Source organism: Aulonocara sp. 'chitande type north' Nkhata Bay, linkage group LG3, assembly GCF_057382095.1.
Source record: "Aulonocara sp. 'chitande type north' Nkhata Bay isolate Kocher_YH1m ecotype deep benthic linkage group LG3, A_spYH_male_GT1.1, whole genome shotgun sequence".
NCBI lineage: Eukaryota > Metazoa > Chordata > Actinopteri > Cichliformes > Cichlidae > Aulonocara > Aulonocara sp. 'chitande type north' Nkhata Bay.
Genome location: NC_141346.1, coordinates 22,939,517 through 22,960,209, shown reverse-complemented (window position 1 = coordinate 22,960,209; position 20,693 = coordinate 22,939,517). Strand labels below are relative to the sequence as shown.

The 20,693-nt window shown below is 39.0% G+C and overlaps 2 protein-coding genes and 1 pseudogene across 2 annotated transcripts in view; all 3 read left to right on the top strand.

Moving 5' to 3' along the window:
* Positions 1 to 20,693, top strand: part of LOC147334615 (Fc receptor-like protein 5) — a 49,978-nt gene that overhangs the window by 12 nt on the left and 29,273 nt on the right. The window contains exons 1-2 of the mRNA XM_086285966.1: positions 1 to 20; positions 2,788 to 3,032. The exon at positions 1 to 20 is cut by the window's left edge and continues 12 nt beyond it. Of these exons, the coding sequence (XP_086142092.1) occupies positions 1 to 20; positions 2,788 to 3,032 (265 nt within the window). The remainder of the gene's footprint in view (positions 21 to 2,787; positions 3,033 to 20,693) is intronic.
* Positions 11,430 to 12,626, top strand: LOC147334617 (caspase-8-like). Its single transcript, XM_086273262.1, has one exon. The coding sequence runs from the start codon at positions 11,448 to 11,450 to the stop codon at positions 12,585 to 12,587; it is 1,140 nt and encodes a 379-aa protein (XP_086129388.1). The 5' UTR covers positions 11,430 to 11,447; the 3' UTR covers positions 12,588 to 12,626.
* LOC147334616 (uncharacterized) lies at positions 14,380 to 15,143 on the top strand (annotated as a pseudogene).

The following is a 20,693-nucleotide window of genomic DNA, read 5'->3' as shown; positions in this document are numbered from 1 at the left end:
AGAATACGTCTTACAGTAAGACCATATCCATATAGTTCAAATGGCAAATGCTTTGAATTTTTAATTTTATTTATTTACAAAGTTAGAATATAAAGTTGTTAAAATGCTTTTGAATTGTCCTGTCCAAACTGATATGGGTGACATTAATTTGTAAGTGACTGATGAATAAATGTGTACTTTAGGCATACATACAGTTCAAAAAAGCAGCAAAGCAAAGAAGTCGTGCACCATTTAAAATCATGTTTAGCAACCAGTTTCACAGTTGTCATTTTAGTAGGAACCCCAGAAAGACTGTTGTTAAACACTATGCCCTGTAGAGGTCACTGGATCATTTTGTATGTTATTAACAGCACGAATCCACTGTGAGCTATAATGTATGAGCTATGACAACCAAGTGACATGATATGATTTGCAATTACACATTGAATTCAGTACTAAAGGATTATGATGCTTTAGTTAGTTTGTAGTACTTCAGCCCTTTAAAGGCCTACTGAGGTGATTTTGGGCTGAACAGGTATAAGTACGAGATCCAACCACAGGATAAGGCCTCATAAGTAGAAAGATAACGCCTCTATACTTCAGCAGTCAAACAGGAAGAAGTGGTCTTCAGTTATGCTAAACACTTTATTGGTCTGAAATTCTGTCAGCAAGACAACATGGAGGTTCCACTTTTCTGTGTTCGACTGTGTAAGTATTGAGTTTGTTATACGTTCCAGTTTTCCTTTAGCTGAGGGAAAAGTCAGTGTCATGAAAACCTGAGTTATGTTTACAGAAGGAAGCATCAGTGATATTGAAAACATTTAAATTAAAATACAAAAATTTAAATTACTCGGCGGATTCGCCAAACTGTTGTTCCAAAGTATATAACTACTTATGCCTACTAAATTTTACAGGTGTGCTAAAGCTGGTTTTATCTCCAATACCTTCAGTTTTCCTAAAACTATTAAAATATCCACAAGAAAATAGTCAGCAATGTAGAGTAGTATGATTTTACCTGACTTTACAAACTTGACAAAAAGCATTTGATATAATTTTTGTTTTTTTTTAATTCATTTTATTTGGAGTTCAGGGGGTGCAGCTGCTTTTTCATGCATGTTATCTAGAAGCTGTAATTATTTCTGGTGCTGACAGCACTTTGATGAATCATCATGTTGGTATTAAACGTAAAGTTTCACCAGAAGAGTTTCAGTATTCCTTCGCATTAATTTTACAAGTATCAGAATCTCCAAATGTGAGCTAAACTCTAATTTTTCTAGAAAAAAAAAGGCATTTAGATGATTTTGGTGAAGACTCCTGTCTATTGCAGCATTGAGACTAAATGCAAAGCAGAGTATGATAGCACATAAAGTCTGATATGAAGGGATGCAAATTTGTGTGGTGAGCACATTGTCAGAAATGCTAGTCAAGACCTTTGCAAAGTTTCCACACCACACACTGTCTCTATATTCATATTACTATACTCGTTCAATCTTTTTTAATGTTAGTGTTTCAGCCTGAGAAACTATCTGCACTATAACCACGATACTGCCAGAGCTGTGTGAAAAGAGGCTCTGAAATTGCTTTAGTAACAACTATTCAATGACTACCAGGGTCATGACTTTTTAAATCCTGTAGAGTCTAAAATTTAAATATGTCTTAATATAGATCAAAGTACAAGTGTAAAGAAAGACAAGAATAAAGATTCAGTAAGGTAATACTAGTAGTTATCCATCCTACTCCACTTATCCAACTCAGGGTCATAGGGGTGCTGGAGCCTGTCCCAGCTGTCTTAGGACAAAAAACAAAGTACACCCTGGACAAGTCGCCAGTCTGTCGCAGAGCTAACAAAGAGAGACAGACAACCATTCACATTCATGCCTATATGCAATTTAAAATCACCAGTTAACCTAGCCCCACTAACTACATGTGTTTGTACTGTGGAATGAAGCCGGAGTACCTGGAAAGAATCCACACAAACACAGACAACAAGCAAACTCCACACAGAAAGGCCCTGGCCTGATGATGGAACTGAACTCAGGCAACAGTGCTAACCACTGCATCACTGTGCTGCAATACTAATTATCTATTCATTATTTTCATTTATTAATATTAGTTTAACAAATCCATCCATCCATGTGTATCCGGGTCAAGGACATCAGTCTAAGCGAGCAACACCTCCTTTTCCTAAACCATTTCCTCTAGTTCCAAAACCAGCTATGGAACATGATTGCTACAGTATGACTGAAACATCTCATCTATCTACCTCATCTAGATGCACTGATATGATCAGCTTAATAAATATATTTATACTTTAAATTTTATACGAGTGGTTCCGAAAGTGTGGGCGGTGCCTGCAGGTGGGCTGTGGAGGTACTGCAGGTGCTTACTGTTAAAACAGTATAAAAAAATAATCTAATGTTACTTATTTAACATAAGCCATAGCATAAGATTTTTTTTTCCCTTTTTCTGATTCCTAGCAAAGAATATATTCAAAATGCCCTCCAAAGTGTAACAAAGCCACAACATCATCTTACTGAAGGGATCAAATTGAGTTTTCCTTATCACTTATTTTTAATGCTTTTTTTTTTTTCATTTTTTCTTCAGTGATAAATATGTGGCTGCTGCTGGTGACACAAGTTTGGGATGTTTGTGATGCTCAAAGAGTTTGTAAGTGAAAATAAATGTAATTATTTTGCATGAATAACATTAGCCGGGATTGTGGGTTTTGGTTTGACAATTTTCACTTGGTGCATATTTAATGGTCCCGTCTCCCTCGTTGTTGTTCAATGCAGCTTTTCCTCATGTTGTTCCAAACACTTCTCAGCACTATGAATACAGCACATTGTCTTTTAACTGTAAGGAGTTTGACGTGTCTCCTGGATGGAGACTAATGAGGAAGGTGCCAACCGAAAGTACAGCATGTGGGACTAGTTGGGGAGTTTTCAGTGGGTACATTTGCATCTTCAAACATGTTTTTATGGGAGACAGTGGGCAGTACTGGTGTGAGAGCAGAGATGGAAAGAAAAGCAACACTGTCAACATCACCATTACACGTAAGTTTACTGTACCTGCGTTCACTAACATGCATATTTAAAGGATAGAATAGAATAGTCCTTTGTCATTGTAAATGTACAACGAAATTCTGAGTGCTTCACACCAACTATGTTGGAATAAAATATTAATAAAATATATTGCTGAATAAATTACTGAATTGGATTGCAAAAAGTATATTCTTATTAGTACACCACTAAACAGAAGGCTTGTTGAGAAATCTGCTAAACGTTCTGATTATTATGTGATATCTGTTAAATGCTTGTAAGTGACATAATTAAATGCTGGTAATAGTATTTTTCCTCTGCCCACAAAAGTGCTCAAAACCTATAAATTACATGACAAAGGATTATGTCTTTCAAACACACGATTTCCCAGGGTGCTGTAGTAATTATACCATATGTTATAATTATACTAGCTGGTCCTGTGATCCTGGAAAGTCCTTTACTTCCTGTGATGTGAGTCTGCGCTGTAAAAACAAGACAGCTTCTACCAATGCGTCTACTTCCATATCCTTCTATAAAAATGGCCTCTTTATCAAAAACATCTCCACCAGCACTTTGATCATCCACAATATCAACAAGTCTCATGAAGGACTCTACAAGTGCAAAATCTCAGGAGTTGGAGAATCACCTGAGAGCTGGCTGGCTGTCAGAAGCAGAGGCAACACAGGTGAGAGCACTTTTTTTTGGATGTATTTTTTAGAGGCATTTTAGATGTGAGACTTAAACTGTATATAAAATAAGTACTTACTGCCCTCATTGAATGTCAATATCAAGATAGATAAACAGTTCTTCAAAATGAGATTTTGTCTCTCTAAAACTGCAAAACACGAGAAATGGCATAAATTGTGGTCTTTTATATTACACAACATAGTTTAAAACCTTATCTCAATGTCAGGTTAACATAACTGTCAGAAAATAGTAAAAAAAGTTGGCTTTTTTTCCAGTCACTAAATGCTAACACATTATGGAAATTCCTATTCCTGTCATCAGCATTTGCAGCCTGACAACATGACAGTCCAAAAATCTACTTTATGTCCCTTATTTAACATAAACTCATAGTATGCTAGAGGCATATATTCTCCATGCTTTAAGAGAAAATAACTTTAGAACTTTTAATCTGCCCACTGCTGCCATTCTAATTCTTATTGTTTTAACTGCACACACTTGGGTTAACAAGCCCAGCTCCTTCCCCTAGTGGGTTGGTGGAGCTACTACACACCAGCAGTGACAGCACAACATAGCTTCTGGGTCTGGAAAGAGATGCAGAAGAGCCTTTGAAGAGCCAATAGTCATGTCCTATTGGCTACACAAATGTTAAGGCCATCTTTGGAAAAACAAAACAACAACAACAAAAACAAACAAACACAAAATTGGACATTTTGGAAATATTAAGTACGAGTGTTGTTGTTTTTACAGATTATCACATGGTGACGCTCCTTTGTTATGATCAGCTTCCTGTTCTCCTCTACCTCCTCATAAGGACTGTTGGCACAGTTTTATGGGTCGCTCTGCTGCTGTTAGTATTAAGAAAAGGTCAGCCTTGGAACAACTGAGGAAGAAAATGTCCACAAGTGCAAATTGCAAAGGGAATAACAACTGTTGCATCAATGTATAGAATTTTCAAAAAGTAGAGGGAAGGAAAACATTTTTTGTAGCAAGACAATTTTTTTTTCTAAGAACATATTAATTAGTCTATTGATGCTTGGTGAGAAAGTCTTAATCAGTCAATACCGTAATGTGATTTCCCCCCCGTCTATATGATATATTACAATAAAAGCCTTTGAAAGTTATTTCTACAGATAAGTGAGGGGGGGGGGGGGGGGGGGGGAGTGTACCTCTAGTTATCAAAGTCATAAACTGGCACTCCCTTCAATGTCCAGTGTGGAATTAAAGACATTATTTTACTGTTACTATTCATAATCATCATAATTAATTTTGTAGTCATTATCATTAATCATTGCATTAATTCTTATTCTCATCAAAAACATTGATTGAAGCTGTTGCCATTATGTTATAATTTGTGTTACTGGTGTTATCATAATCGCGTACTAACCTTTTCATTACAGGTGTAGTTGTAATCATTTTATATACACTTTGCTTTTCTGTGCTTATTTAAAGAGTTGAAGCTCAGTTAAGTGGTTGAAGGTCGTGAACTTTGTTTGGCGCTATGATCAGACAATACATGGTGTAAGGGATGTTGAACTATGGAAAGAACACGCTTACACAACACATATTTTACATTCTTTTATTAAGCCTTGAGTAGGGGCATTTTGGTAAAACATTTATTCAATAGATCACACATACTTTTAGTTAAGATTATTTAGAAGCGCCAACGGGAGGGGTGAGGCTGAGTGCGTTGGAGGTCGAGACACACACACACACACACACACACACACACACACACACACACACACACACACAGACAATAGTTGGGCTCATGTTTAGGCTATGAGTTCGAATAACAGTTTGCAAATGCCTGTAGCTGCAAAAGTATGCTCCAGGAGATAAGTGAGAGTCGGCATCTGGCCTCGAGACGGAGAGAAGGCTCTTTCCATTCATGTCGAAAGTCGTCAATATCATTGTATGTGCTTTGTATGTGTTTTGACGCAATGAAGGGGCGTCATAAACAATACCCTGATATAAAATGATTGTTTCTGTAAAGCTGGAGGCAGGTGATTGCTGCTGTGTCCAGTGATCATCTCCCCGCACATGTGTGGGTTCATTAAAAATCATTCTTTGACCGAAGCTCGTCTGGACCATGATTGTTTTTGTGCTCACCCTCAATATCTGATCCCGCAACACCAGTAAATTCTACTGTCTGGAAAAATATATCTCTAGATAAGTGTCCTATTCACCACCTGTCATGCTACTGTGGAAAAAACAAACATATGATGTAGCTATATATTTTTAGACCAAGCAGCTCAATAATGTACATTAACCACTGCACTGTACATGCCATGGTGTCAGTGATGAAATTTCTCAGAAGTAAACTGAAGATGCCTGTTCAGTTTCTAAACCCCAGTATCTCTCTACATTCATATTTATATTGTTGGTTAAGTCTTTTTTCTTCTTCATTTTTCTTCGTCTGAAAACTATCTGCAGCATAACCACAACGTCTCTAATGCTCTGTGAAAAGAAGCTGTAAGTTTGTTTGAACTGTAAAAACATTATTAAAACATATTTATTAAATGTCCATGTGTGATGTTATTTGCACTACAGCGGAATGAAATGACTCCACTGAAATATTATTTTGTTTAAAAAATAATTTTCAATTTAATAGTAATTTTAAAATTGATGTGTTATTATTTGAGTCTTTTTATGCTCCTCCAAAACTCAACAACAAAAGAATTAACAAAAACACAACCTATTATCAAATACACACTGAGTATGTGATAGTAAAAAAAAAAAACAAAAAAAAACAAAAAACCGGATAACAGGATTAAGGCCACTTTTTCTCATTTATACCTCCTAAAATGATATGAATGTAGGACTTGATGCAACTGTATGAAAAAGTATTGTTTTAAATACAAGAATCTGTAAATTTTAATAATTGCTTTGGAAAATACCTGAGCTATGCTCCTTCAGCATGCCAACATGGATGTAGACTGAGACAAACAAAAATCAATAAGCTGTCAGACTTTGTTTTCTAAATTAAAAAAACAAGAAGAAAAGTATATGAACAACTTCTTGTGAAACCTTACCCAAATAAAAATACACGTATTTTCTCACAGGAAAAGGCCCTATTGACACTTTTCTTCTATGCCAGAGGTCACTAACAGGCAGACTGCGGTCTGAATCTGGACGCGTAGGCCACGCGTCCACTCTCATGCAAGCGAATGCATTGTATCCCATATCCCAGATTAATGAAAAAACATTTTCAATACCCGAGAATTTGCGGATATCACATCATGAGAATCTGTTTCTGGGCTCACTTCCCCGTTACCTAGTCATAGGCATGGTTAACCATAAGGGTTTTACAGGTCGATATGATTTATGCCCTTTCAATTTCCAGCATAACAATCTAGAGTTTTTGGCTTTGTGTCATGAGACCAAGCAAATACCAGCCAAAGCGTTTCAACCCAATTTTGCTGAGAATCACTCCGTAAGAGAGTTTTACAGCCTGTACACTGCTACCGGGAGAAACCTGAAAGATCTGTCCTTGTGCATTGACAGACAGGAGTTTGAACAATGGTATACATTGTTTGTGTTCAATATGAATCCTTCAGATGACAGTCAGGCCTTTTCACCGGTGATAAATGGCAACTTGAGACTTGAAATGCGCTTCAGAGTCCCTCTACCTCACACAACCACATTGATCGTTTATGCTTGTTATGATTCCATTCTCAAGATCAATTCCAAAAGACAAGTTTGGGTTGATTATTACTGAGGTTTCACCATTTTTTTTTTTTTTTTTTTTTAATTGAATTATGAACAATCACCAATTGGACAGTATTATGAGACTGCTAGTGGGCGATAGTTTTTTTTTTTGGAGTATATGCAGAAGATGAATTATTAACATTACTCAAACGCTTGTTTAAACGGCCTACATATATGATCATAAATACAGATCCAAGGAACAAACCTGGAACTCACTGGCTGGCTATTTCTTTAGATGAAGATGGAGGTGCTACTTTTTATGATTCGTTTGGATTCCCACCAGATTATCCTTTTTACCCCAAAAGCATTGTAACGTTTTTGAAAAAGCATGCTAAACGAGTATTTTTCCATCAAAGCTACAAGCCACACTGTCTACAGTGGGCAGCATTGTATATTTTTTCTAGCCCAGAAATCACATGGAAAGACTTATGATGATGTACTTGCTTTATATAGCTCTAATCAAAACAAAAATGATAGCATGGTCTCGTGTTTTGTAAAACGATTTATCACATGTGTATTAATATGTAAAGCTAGCAATTTTAATCAAACTTCGTGTTCTCTGAAAGCTTTTAATGATTTTCATTTGTGCTAAAAAAATATTTCAATAAAACTAAAAAACATTTCTGGGGGGAAAAAAAAGTGGTGTATTGTGCTTTTTTGTTAAATAAAAACATGAGACAACTTAAAAAACAAAAAACATAACAATAACGTTTTTTGGTTTTTGATTACATCAGAAATTTAACCATGTGGGTGATAAGGCAAATGTCTTGCTTTTCTTTTTTTTTTTTTCTTAAACTTTCTTCCTTTGTCTTTCAACTTGTTTTTGTTGTCTTACTTCTGATTTCTTTTCTTTAGTGACTTTCTTTGTCTTACTTTTTACTTGTTTTATGTTTCTATTCATAGCGAGAGTCCCACCCTAAAGCCTTATCCAGTATGTGATTTTTGCATTCTAGGTACCCTTCCTGAAGTGTGGGCCCAAGCCTATTGAAAAAAACATGATAATTTGTTAGTTTGAACCTGAGGAATAAGATCCAGTCTGATAGGGTCGGAGCAGGGCATATCTAGGGGATTCCCAAAAAAGGGTGATTTTTAAAGGGAAAACAGATTGTTATTTATGGTGATTGTTATGAGGTGAGGCCCTCTCACCGGTTTTCTTTTCCTAACCTTAATTTCAATTGCTTTCCTTTTTTTGTCGTCTTTGGCTTAACTCATTAAATACAATTTTTGCAACAAACCTGTAATAATTTGAATTTACAAACATATAGAACTACCTTTCTGTATTTCTATTGTTCCAATATCTCAATAAGAAATTATATAGTTACCACACCCTGCTGTGGGCTGTTATCACTGCTGTGTTGACTCCGCAGTTTTGGGTGTTGGAATTTCTTTACTGGAAGATGAAACTAGGTATAACATGTCATGTTTGAAACAAAAATAAAATGTTTACAATTGTTACGTCCCCCCCGAAAGGCTCTAGGCATACGAGTGAGGGGACCAGTAACAAATGAGTCCAGAACAGAATGAAAGGAGAACAGACAGGTGTTCTTAGTAAATAAAATAAGATTATCTATAATAAAGACTAACATAAAGAGCCGGCATTGCCGTTTTACCGATAACACTTGGAAAAAGGTTGCAACAACACAGAACACAACAACCAAACAAAAACTCCACACCATGAGGAGGCACTTCCAGGGGCCCACAAGCTCACCCTGTCACTAGCAGCAGCTAGCTTTACTGCTGCCGAGGCCCACAAGCCCACACTACTCACGTGAAGCAGTTACACTGCACACTGCTTCCACACTATAAGATTTCTCCCAACAACTTCGACACCCAATGTGGGAACACCAGAGAATAACCCCCTGCTCACAGCTCATCCCCAGCTTAGATAGCCTCAGAGGCGATTGCTGACTGGATTCAGGTGGCAAACGAGGCTAACCAAGAGCAGCTGTCTCCTGGGGAGAGAGGAGAGTGAGAGAAACAGAGGGGGTAGGAGTGGCAAGAGAGGAGGAGGCGGAGAAAAACGCCACGCCCACACAAGGGCAGTTTCAGGAGACCCAGCTAGGGCCGTAACAATAATGAAAATCCTTATTAGTTAATACAGCTAAATACTGACTAATTCAAAAAAGAACAATGTGGTGTTATCTAAAATCTCAAGAAAAAGAGAGGTACTGACTCACTTTCCTACCACACATCAGTTTTCCAGCTTCTCTTACCTTAAGTTACCAATAGTAGAAATTATGTTCATCAGTGCTGTTTGTGCTGATGGAATCTAGTTGTATGAGATTCAGTTTTAATTTTCTCATTACGACATGAAACTGCACACCTTCATACATATCACACATAATATTACTGTAGTATGCACAGTATTAGCATTGAGTGGGATAATTTGTAAATAAGGAGCAGTTGTAAAAACATATTTTGTAGTTGTTACAAGAAATGCTTGACCGCTGTTCCGTTTGAAATTCACATCATCTCTGGCATTTTCTTTTAGACACTGAACCTGCCGCTAATAATTTGAGCCCTGAGACAAACAAAGTCACAAACCCACAGACACAAAAAGGTAAGATGAGTTCTGTGAACAGTCCTCTGAGGCTGCTACATGTGGTATTTATACCTAAAGAGCAATCTGCCGTTAGACCAAAATTGACCTGTGGTGACAGCTAGATGATAATTCTTAAAATAACACTCTCAAGGGTACCTAGACCCGGTTTGTAGAGTACGCTTGGGGAGTGTGATCGTGTGTACAGCGTCTCTTTATGTCTGTCTCCACGTTGGTTGAGTGTGGAGTAAGTGCATATGAGAGCATGAGGGTGGGGATGGATGTTTGTGTCTGTGTGTGCCTGTATGTCTGTGTCTATATGTCAGGTTGGGTGTCAGGCGCCACCTCTCTGGGGACATCTCAGGCCCTCCAAGGTTTGGAGGCCTATCTCCCCCTACCACCACTTCCCCTGCCAGTGGCGGACTCCCTCAGACATCGGTGCGTTGGTGGTTCTTTGTGTCCGGGGATGGGCGTCCAGGTACACACCGGCTCACTCCTTGGCGGCCGCTTATCGGGGCCTGGAGCCTGGGGCTCGCTCGGGCCACTTCGGAGGTGGGGTGCCCCCGGCCTCTCGGCCTGGGGCTCGGTCACTCAGGCACAGCTGGCTGCCGGCGGAGCTCACGGGCGCGTCACTGCAACTCCCCCTGGCTTCTGCTCCGTGGCTGCTGAGTGAGCCCTCATCTGGGACTCTCCTCAGCTCTTTCTGGGACAGTGGCGCAGCTGCCCCTCTGTTGGTCTTCCTTGGTCTCTTGTGTTCTGGGGGCCTCTGGATGTCTGGAGTTTTGATCTCCTCCATACCTGCTTCATGCCCTGGAGGACGGGGCTGTGGCCCCCCCACACCCTCTAGCAGATCGTTACATGAAGGAACCTTTAAAAAAAAGAACAAAAAACAAGCGCGTCCATGCTCACAGGTGTACACACGGGTGATCACACCCACAAACTACACCCTTTTTGGCTCCTACCTCAAAGCACACTGTGTTCTGTTGATCTTATGTGCTGCACAATAATGTTTAATATTTAGTATTTACTGTCATATTCCCATATATCATTGTGATGCTGTTTATTCTATTACTCTTGTTCTCTTCTGCTTGTTTTCTTTTTTTCTTTCTCAGCAGGTGATCCAGGTGATCGATATATGCATTTTTTTTCTGCCCGTCCTGTTGGTTTTTGTTTTTTGCCCTTCTCCCCCGTCCCTCTTCTCAGCTGTTTCTCTTTCCCTCTTTCTTTCTCCCCTTCTTTCCCCCAGTCAAGTCTGTCCCGTATTCAGTAAGTGAAAATAAAATAAACAATAAAAGGTGAATCAAATGGACCATTACGGCAAGGCTGGGATGGTCAATTTGGTAAAGTAAATCCGTTGGGCTTCTTTGTTTGCCTTTAGACAACAATTCTGATGGCAAAAGAGCCAAACGGGACAGGCAAAAAAAAAAAAAAAAAAAAAAAAAAAGGAACGAGGCTTCGTTTTCAAGGACAGCAGAAGTTCCAACTGACCATTCAGCATGTCGGCCCAAAATGCAATAAGGAGCAATAAAACAGCCATTCATGAGATTCTGTCCGGAGACCACAGGCTAATTCTCAACAAAGTTTATGAGAATAAGCTGATCTCTCAGCGGGACAATCTTAAAAGCATCAACAGTGCAAATGCGGAGACACACGTCATTGAGCTCGTGGATAAGATCATGAATAAAGGAGAAGATAAATGCAAAGACTTCCTGAACCTCCTGCAAACCGATGGCGCCATTAAAGAAACTTTCCCTCAGCTGGCGAGTTTACAGCTGAGTTGTACCCCCCTTTTATCCGAGCCTGTCCAAGTGTCTTCATGTCAGCACGATGGGAATATGTCACAGGATGTTTATCAAATCATTAGCCGGCCCGTCGGCCTCTGCGTGATCATAAACAATAACAACTTCAAGGATGGTTCACAGAGAAGAGGGACAGATAAAGACGCCCAAAGCTTGGCAGAGGTGTTCAGGTGTCTGGGCTTCAGAGTGCTGATGTTTGAAGACCTGAACAAGGATCAGATGGATCAGGCACTGACGTTTGTTGCTTCCCTGGCAGACATGTCTCAGCTGCAGAAGTTCAACTTTAAAGAGTGGGATGGCAGCAGCTTTGTTGATCCTCAGCAGGTCCTTGAGCACGGTGATGCTTTCATCTGCTCTATTCTGAGTCACGGAAAAAAGGGTGTAGTTTTGGAAACTGACAGGAACCCCCTCCCCATTAAAGAAATTACCCGAAAGTTCAGGGGGTGTGACCAGTCTGTCCTCATCGGTAAGCCCAAAGTGTTCCTGATCCAGGCCTGCCAAGGAAGTAACATACAGCGTGGAGTACAGATGAACGATATGGAGATTGATGATGATACTTCACCATTGACCATCCCCGAGGAAGCTGATGTTCTGGTTGCCATGGCCACTGTTGAAGATCATGCTTCACTTAGACATATAGTCGATGGAAGCTGGTTCGTTCAGTCTCTTTGTGAGCAGCTGAAGGAGCGCTGTCCCAGGGGCGAAGACATCGTCTCCATCCTCCACTACGTGAACGATGATGTAGCACATCGAGAGACCTCCTCGTTGGCCAAGCAGATGCCTGAAGTGAGATTCACCCTGAGAAAGAAACTTGTGCTGCCACCTCAGTGCACCTGAAGTCATCATGGAAATACAGCACATCTTACTGTGCAACTAGGGATGCATGATTACTTATCAGAGTTACTTATTATGTTTCTTAAAATGTTTCCATCTTTCTGTCATCATTTTAAATCTTTTATTTTTCTAAATCTGAATCTCGCATTGAGGTGTTGCATTTTATACTGTAGCAGTTTTATATCAATGAATAAATCTCAGACTGGGAACACAAAATAAATAAATAAATAAAATAACACTCTTCAATAAATTGTTTGTTTCTTTTCCAGATAACGATGAGCCCTTGCCTCACACTCTACTTTCACTGACAACAATACTCTTTAGCCTCTTTAATATTGTGACTATTCATATTTTAATTCTTTACTATATTATATGAAGTTTCACACTAATTTTCAGGAGGCTTTAAGGGTTTTGGTTGATTTGGACAGGCGGGAAAGCATTGTGAGACTACTTCATTCGTACTTTAACAACCTGAGAACACTGGTCTCATGGCAAGAGACGTAGAAACCTGATTTCAAAATGAAAGCCAACTTTAAATGAATTTTAAGGCCTGCTAATTAGATAATAGCAAATTCATTCAATCTTCCAAATGACATAACCTTGTAATCTAATAGTGCCCTCTCAATATCAAGGCCATCTTATTTGGGGATTTCAAAGTAAAATCCCTCTGAATTTTCTTTTTTGAAGAACTCTTTCAATGACTTCACAATGCTCTTAAAATGTAAATTGCCATTTCCATAGAATAATTGCAGTATACAGTATACAACCACAGAAAGGCAAAATCAGACTGCCTTGATATTGACATGGTATCACTAAGTAATGGCCCTTTCAAATTGCCCACCTATCGTGTGCTTTTCAATGATTTCAGAATGCTCTAAAAAGGAAAATTGCAGTTTCCACAGCATACCTTTACTCTTGATCAACAGTATACAACCTCACATTCATATCATGTCAACATCAAGTCATTTTGATTTTGCCTTTCAAAGTAATGGCCTGTTGAAGTTGCCGACATAAGACCCAGTCTTTTAAATCCATCCCCCCCCCCCCCCCCTTTCTGTTACCTTAATATGTTTTGATGTGCAATTTTATCATTTTGACTCACATCTTCAAGGTCCTTTCATTTCTAAAGTTTTTTGTTTTTCATTTTTATTGTGCTAAAGTATTCCCCAGAATTCCAAAAAATAAAAATAATTAACTTTAAAATTAGTACAGATTTGGAGAATAAACCCAATAAACCCAACCTGGGAGTCTATCGTCTTAGGTAGTCAGGGAGATAATTGAGTGTCTGGGAACTCAGACATAACTGATATTTAATGACAGTTCTCAACATAAATTATTGCAATATATTCCTAACTAAAATCACTTGCTTAAAATACCTTAGTATTTCAAGCATATTTACAGATATTATAGTATATATGCAAAAAGAAAGAAAAAAAGTCTCTTCACAAATTTCTCTTTTTTAGTCTAACAGCAACTTGTCTGATGATGTCCCACTTAAACCTACTTTTTTTTTTTAAGAAAGGAAAGAATGGACAAATCTAAAAAATAAAAAAAAAATAAAGAGAGATCACAAAGAGGATGCATGGGACTAGTGGACCAGTCTTATTTCAGATGGACTGTGGACAGTGTTTCCATATTGTTATTTTGCTTTCAAAAAGGCATAGAGTCAAGGCTTTAGACTCAAAAAGAAAGGGCCCTCTCTTCTAGTGTCTGGGTTATGCAGGTTCGAGGATTGTCCAGACACTGTTGATGATGAGGAAGATCTGAAGGCGACAGTCAATTGCTAAGATCTGGAATGTGTGTACAACCACTACGAACTGAAAAGAAGACCAGTAAGAGTTGATAAGAGAGATCAGATTGGCTGTGAGTTGGAACTTCATTACTGCACCCCGATTGTGCAACATCATCATCCAAATTTGCTCAAGTCTTGAGAATCATATCATTGGAAATACGAAAGAAAAGTCAGCTTCATCACAATGACATTATTTGTCTCCAGGTAATGGTAGAAAACAAGAAAAACAACCCAAATGACGTATTGCAAAAAGTGATGTTACACCCAAAAGGTGTTCTTTTATGGTTTTCAAGGAGCATTGAAATTTTTCAGAGCCGATGTCAGGAGGACATAGTTTATTTGGATGCTACAGGCAGTATCATCAAAAAAGGAAGGGTTCGCCTCCTTTCTATGTTCATGAACTTATAGTAAGGAATCCACAGAAAACATGCTCTCCCCTACCAGTGGCTAAATATTTGACAAGCGACCATATCACTGCCTCTGTCACATATTTTCTGGAGGCACTTATGACCGATGTTACAAGGGCCTTTGGGCACAAAGCCATGCAGTCACCTGTAATGCTCATTTGTGATGGATCAATGGCCCTAATAGCTGTTTAGCATTCCCCCCCCCCAAAAAAAAAAAAAAAAAAAAAAAAATCTGTCAGACACAATAAATCATTATTACAACACCGCTTCTGGGAAAGGAAACAAGACTTTGAGGCTCCAATTCTTCATAGATGTCTTAGTCATGTCATGAAGAATGCCAAGGAGATTTGTAAAAAGTAGTAAGTATAATCCTGTTATTAGTGTTTGCGTGGGGTTTTTTTGGCTCTTGATATGTGACATGGCATCTCATTTTTCAATTTGGGGAAACTTTTCACATTATTATTACAGTTTTGGAAAAGCTTAAAGATAATTTCTTCTTAAACTGAACTACCATCTCACAATACACACTGTTGGACTCTTCACTACTGCGACTTCCTTAAAAGACCTCACTGACATGGTTCAAAGTGCTGTAGCTGTTTTTGCAAGTCCGTATATTGGTGAGAATGCTGAAAAACATTTTCACAACCTGCAGTTATGGAGGCGGACATCCATTGTTGATGTTCATGGTAGTCTGTTTTATTTGTTAACAAGAGAATCATGTTTGCTAGCCTGCTCATTTGGGGGTAGTAGTCTGGGGTGGCTTGGGCTGCATCAACCTCAGGTTTATGCTATGGTTTAACACTCATCTTTCAAGCTAGTTTAACTTAAAAAAAACAAACAAAAAAAAAAAACACAACCCACAGGCACAGACGCTCACATATTCTCTCTCTGTCAGAGCTGTTATGGAAGTCAGGAAAGGACCCAAAATGCAGACTCAATGTAGCGGTAAAACTTGAACTCAAAATGGCAGTTTTATTGCTGGACACAAGAAAGAACTGGACTGGACTGGACTGGACTACAAACATAAACTAGGCAGGTAGAACACACAGACTTGTATGAGGGAGAGTGCAGCACTGACAAAGAGAAACATGGGGCTTAAATAAACTGAGGGATAATGAGGGAATGAGACACAGAAGGAGAGCACAGCTGGGAGTAATTAGGCCAGATGAGACAAGAAAAGCAAAACTACATACCCTGACACGGACCTTCAAAGTAAAACAGAAAACACACCAACTGAACTCTAGACATGTAAACTTAACAGAGACCGGGGAGACAAAATATAGAGACATGAAACGTGGGACTGAAAGGCACAGAGTAGACACGAGATGGAACATTTGACAAAACCTAAGAACTAAAACCTTAACAGCCATAGCTGAACCCTAGGATAATAATGATTACAAAAACAATAATCAAAACAGCACAAAGTACGCAGAACATAAACCATAATATAAAATAATACCAAAACACAAGAGCTCAAAATGCTAGATCACAAATACCCAGAACCGTGACACTCTCTCTCTCACAGACACACACACAGCAAAACTTGGTTTGTTTTTGTGTACCAACGTCTGTTTTGTCCTTTTGGTGCTGGATATAATTTGAGTGTTTTGTTACAGATGCAGATACATTGCAGATTGTTCATGAGAGTGTGGGGAGTGAGTTGGAGGGTGGGGTGGGCTGCTTTTAACTATGTAAAGCACTTTGTGCTACATTTTTTGTATGAAAAGTGCTTTATAAATAAAGACTGATTGATTGATTGATTGATTGATTGATTGATACATATACTTCGTTTTTTCCCAACACCCCCATTATTGTCTTTTTTTTCCCCATGGGTCCCTTTTTTTTGCCTTTTCCTCTACTTTCTTCTGATATCTTTCTAAAATTTGCTGATGGCTTGGCTGATTGTGACCTACATCTGTTTTCACACCTTGGCTCGTGTGATTAGGTTGAGGATCATTAGGGGGTCCATTGTGCCTCCTGGGGGGTTACTCCCACAGAGCTTAAATCTGGGACTCTCCACCATTTGATCCTAGAACTGAAGAAGCTTCTCGGATGAGAGGTGAAACGTCTACAAGCAAAATAAAGAATAATTACACATTTAAAAAAAAAATGACAAGCCCTATCACTAATTTGTGTACCTGGGTATGTAGTGTAGTGTTTTATTGTGAAATAAAATAAAAGTCAGCCACACTCATTAAAACACATTAAAATACATTAAAATTAGATTCTCAAAATCAGTCTTCGGATTAGACTTTTGGTTTCTATTTATGATAAAACTGCATTATACACCACAGACACCCGTAGGCCACGGCAGCACATTAACACACACACACCCAAAAAAAGTTATAGCAACTGTATGTTTATTTTCTGTGGGTAGTATTTTGTTGTTGTTCTTCTCAGATGTTTTGGGTCAGCTAAGGGGATCACGACCCCGGGAATGTTCCTGCGCTGGAGGCAGCCACACCTGCTGCTAGTTATCTGCAGCAGATTACACTCACCAAGGGTTAAGAGTGTGGCTGAGCTCCAGTTAGCGCCAGATCCTTGAGTCAAAACTAATCAGTACAGCTGTGGATTATCATTGGTGTTGTGAAAGTAACTTCACTGACTTGGGATTGCCTTTGACATTTGTGTTCTGGTGTTTCACCAGGAATCCGGAGCGGAGTGTGTTTTTCACGGAGCTGAGCCACGGTGGGGAACAGGTTTTTTTTTTTTTTTTTTACAAGCAGCCACTTATCTGTTCACCTTTTATGGACATTTGCACTGTGGGATTCTGCAATGTGTCTAGAAATGAATAACTCAACTGTATGGGGTGACTAAGTTCATCATGTTGCTGTCACAGTAGTGTGTATGAAGCCTGAAATGTATTATTTTGTTAGTACTATTATTAGTGATTTTTTTTTTTTTTTTTTTTTTTGGAGGGCGTTTTATAAGGCACAATTACACTTTATGCTGTGGTCTAATCTATAGAAAGTTGTATACAGTCTGACATATGCACGAATTGGCCCTCGAACAAGTATCTGCCTGATTTATTTTGATCCTGTAGTTTAGTTTTTGACACAAGTAGCAACTGTGTTAAATGACAAAGCCACCAGCTACTATTCCAAAATTCTGTTCTGAGGATCAGGACATTCAATGATCAACATTTAATAATGAACTGGGTGAGTTGGACAGTATTTGAATTTCTGAAAAATGTGCATTAGTCTTTGAATATAACTGTTGTTTTTGCTTTGTTTGTATTTTTTGTGGGGTTTTTTAATAGATACAATATGACACATGTCAAAGGTGGTATAATGAACAGTGCCTTGACACAACTAACGATGACTTTAAGAAAGCAAGGGATGAAGCGTGGAATTCTCCTGTGCTGTTAAACCAGAGACGGATGTTTGCATCATAATCTCTGAAGATGTACTCTGTTGTCTCCAGCAACGTAATAATTTGAACAGCATAGTATGGTATAACGTTTTAACACTACTGCAAATTTCCGTGACATTTTCATTTACCCTATGTGCACCTTTAATGTTATCGTCACTGCACCTTTGGGACTTTAAAAGTAATGTACTCTCCTGCTATTGAGCTGTTACTTTTTTTGGTTTTCCAAGTTAAGTGGAGTTACCGGTGTTAAAATTAAAATTATTATATTTCATAACAGGAGAAATACAAGGAAAAATTTTTGAAAACATTGTGTCTTGATTCTTTTAAGACAATACTATTTCGGTAAATTTTAATAACCAAAATCAGACTGACTTGAAATTGACATGATATCAGTGTTGTCATGGTCCCCGTGCATGCTGGCTGACTCTGTGTTAGGTAGGGATGGGTACCGGTGTTCTGACATAAACGGTAGTAACCAGACCGAAAAGCAGCGAACATTTCGGTGCTTTATTTCGGTGCTTTTTTTCCCGAGCTGTGATACACTTTAGATTCTAGCCAATCATTTTACGTTTCCGAGGATAGTAGGCGGGTCCAGGTATGTACGTTCTTTTAGAGCATAGCTACAGATTAAAAATGCCCAAGGCGAAGCGGTCAAAGTCTATCTGTACTTCACAGCAAAAGATGCAAACTCAGCAGCCTGCAACAAGTGCTTTAAGCTGATACTGTAATACTGTCAAAGGAGGTAACACCTCAAATCCGATGAAACACCTGGCTACGCATAGCGTTTTTTTTTAAAAGCCGAGAAATGCGCCATATTTGATAGCTTGCTGCGAGACCTCACACCGAGCACATCTACTGCGGGTGTGGTGCCTGTTATCGGATTCGGAGTTTGCAACATCCCCCGAGAACCCGAAGAGGAGAGTCTTGGCCCCTAGCCCTGCCAGTGTAGCAGAAATGATGACGGCAGCAGCAGCCGTTCTTCTCTGCGTGAGTAGCTTAATGTTGTTCGTGTGTAACTTACGTTGAGTAGGCTAGCCACGTTATTAAATTAATGCATGTAAGGTGAACTAGCAAACACCATCATAGCTACATGCGGCTGTCTTCTTGTTTGATGGCAGATGCTCCCTTCACCCTGGCCAAAAAGGCTAAAATGACCAAAGAAAAAGTGGAAAACAGTTAAACATGAGAAGTTTTTGGACAAAGTTTGTGTTTTTTCCATTGTTTAAGCACTGCTTCCAGCCAAGAGTGATACCATATATGCCCCATAGCTGCAGAAAAGGCTAACATTGTTATCTTTTTACAAAAAAAAACAGCTGAACATGAGAGGTTTTTGGACCAATTTTGTGGTCTCCATTCTTTAAGCACCGGCACCATTTCAAAAGTACCGGTTTGGCACCGGTATCGGATAAACGATACCCATCCCTAGTGTTAGGCGATATGTTTTGTTTTTGCTGTATTCAATTCAATTCAATTTTATTTCTATAGTGCCAAATCACAATAACAGTAGTAACAACAAGCATATGACCCCCTATTAGCAAGCACTTTTAACAGGAAGAAACCTCCGGCAGAACCAGGCTCAGGGGGAGGTGGCCGATGGTGCGACCGGTTGGGGTGAAAGAAGGAAAACAGGATAAAGACATGCTGGGGAAGAGAGACAGAGGTTAATAACAGATATGATTCAATGCAGAGAGGTCTATTAACACATAGTGAGTGAGAAAGGTGACTGGAAAGGAAAAACTCAATGCATCATGGGAATCCCCCGGCAGCCTACGTCTATTGCAGCATAACTAAGGGAGGATTCAGGGTCACCTGGTCCAGCCCTAATTATATGCTTTAGAAAAAAGGAAAGTTTTAAGCCTAATCTTAAAAGTAGAGATAGTGTCTGTCTCCCGAATCCAAACTGGCCCATATGGAAAAGATGTATATAGGGCTGGGCGATATGGCCTAAAATCCATATCGTGATATAATTTGAAGCACATGCGGTAACGATATATATCGCGATATATTCTTTTCTTCTGAATAACGTATTTTCCACATTATAAGGCACACTTAAAATCCTTTTTCTCAAAAATCGAGAGTGTGCCTTATGTATGAATTCTGGTTGTGCTTACTGACCTCAAACCGATTTTGGCGTGCAGAAATCTGTTAAAAAATGTTTGTGATGGATTGTCAGAGCATTACGGCTGCCGTAGTGAGGAGCTTCACAGAGTAATCTGGGTCCAAAACTCCATCTGTTTCAGGTCCCAAAGTCAAACAAACACAGAGTTGAAAACGGTCTAAAAGTTAATGTGAGGGATTCTGGTGGTCAGGGACAAATGCAATCGCATAGCAGGATGCTATACACTGGGCAAACTTCAGTCAGGACAACAATTGAGATTATTCATCCACAATACATTTGTCTCTAACCATCAGGAACCTTCACGTTAACTTTTATAAGTGGAAAAGTGTTAGTGTTCGTCCTCCAGCTTCACTGTTTATGTTATGCTAACATAGCTGTGTTGCTAGCGATCACGTAGCACATCATTATATAGCAGCTAG

Coding starts and splice junctions, on each gene's coding strand:
- LOC147334617 (XM_086273262.1), top strand. CDS start 11,448: ATGTCGGCCCAAAATGCAATAAGGAGCAATAAAACAGCCATTCATGAG.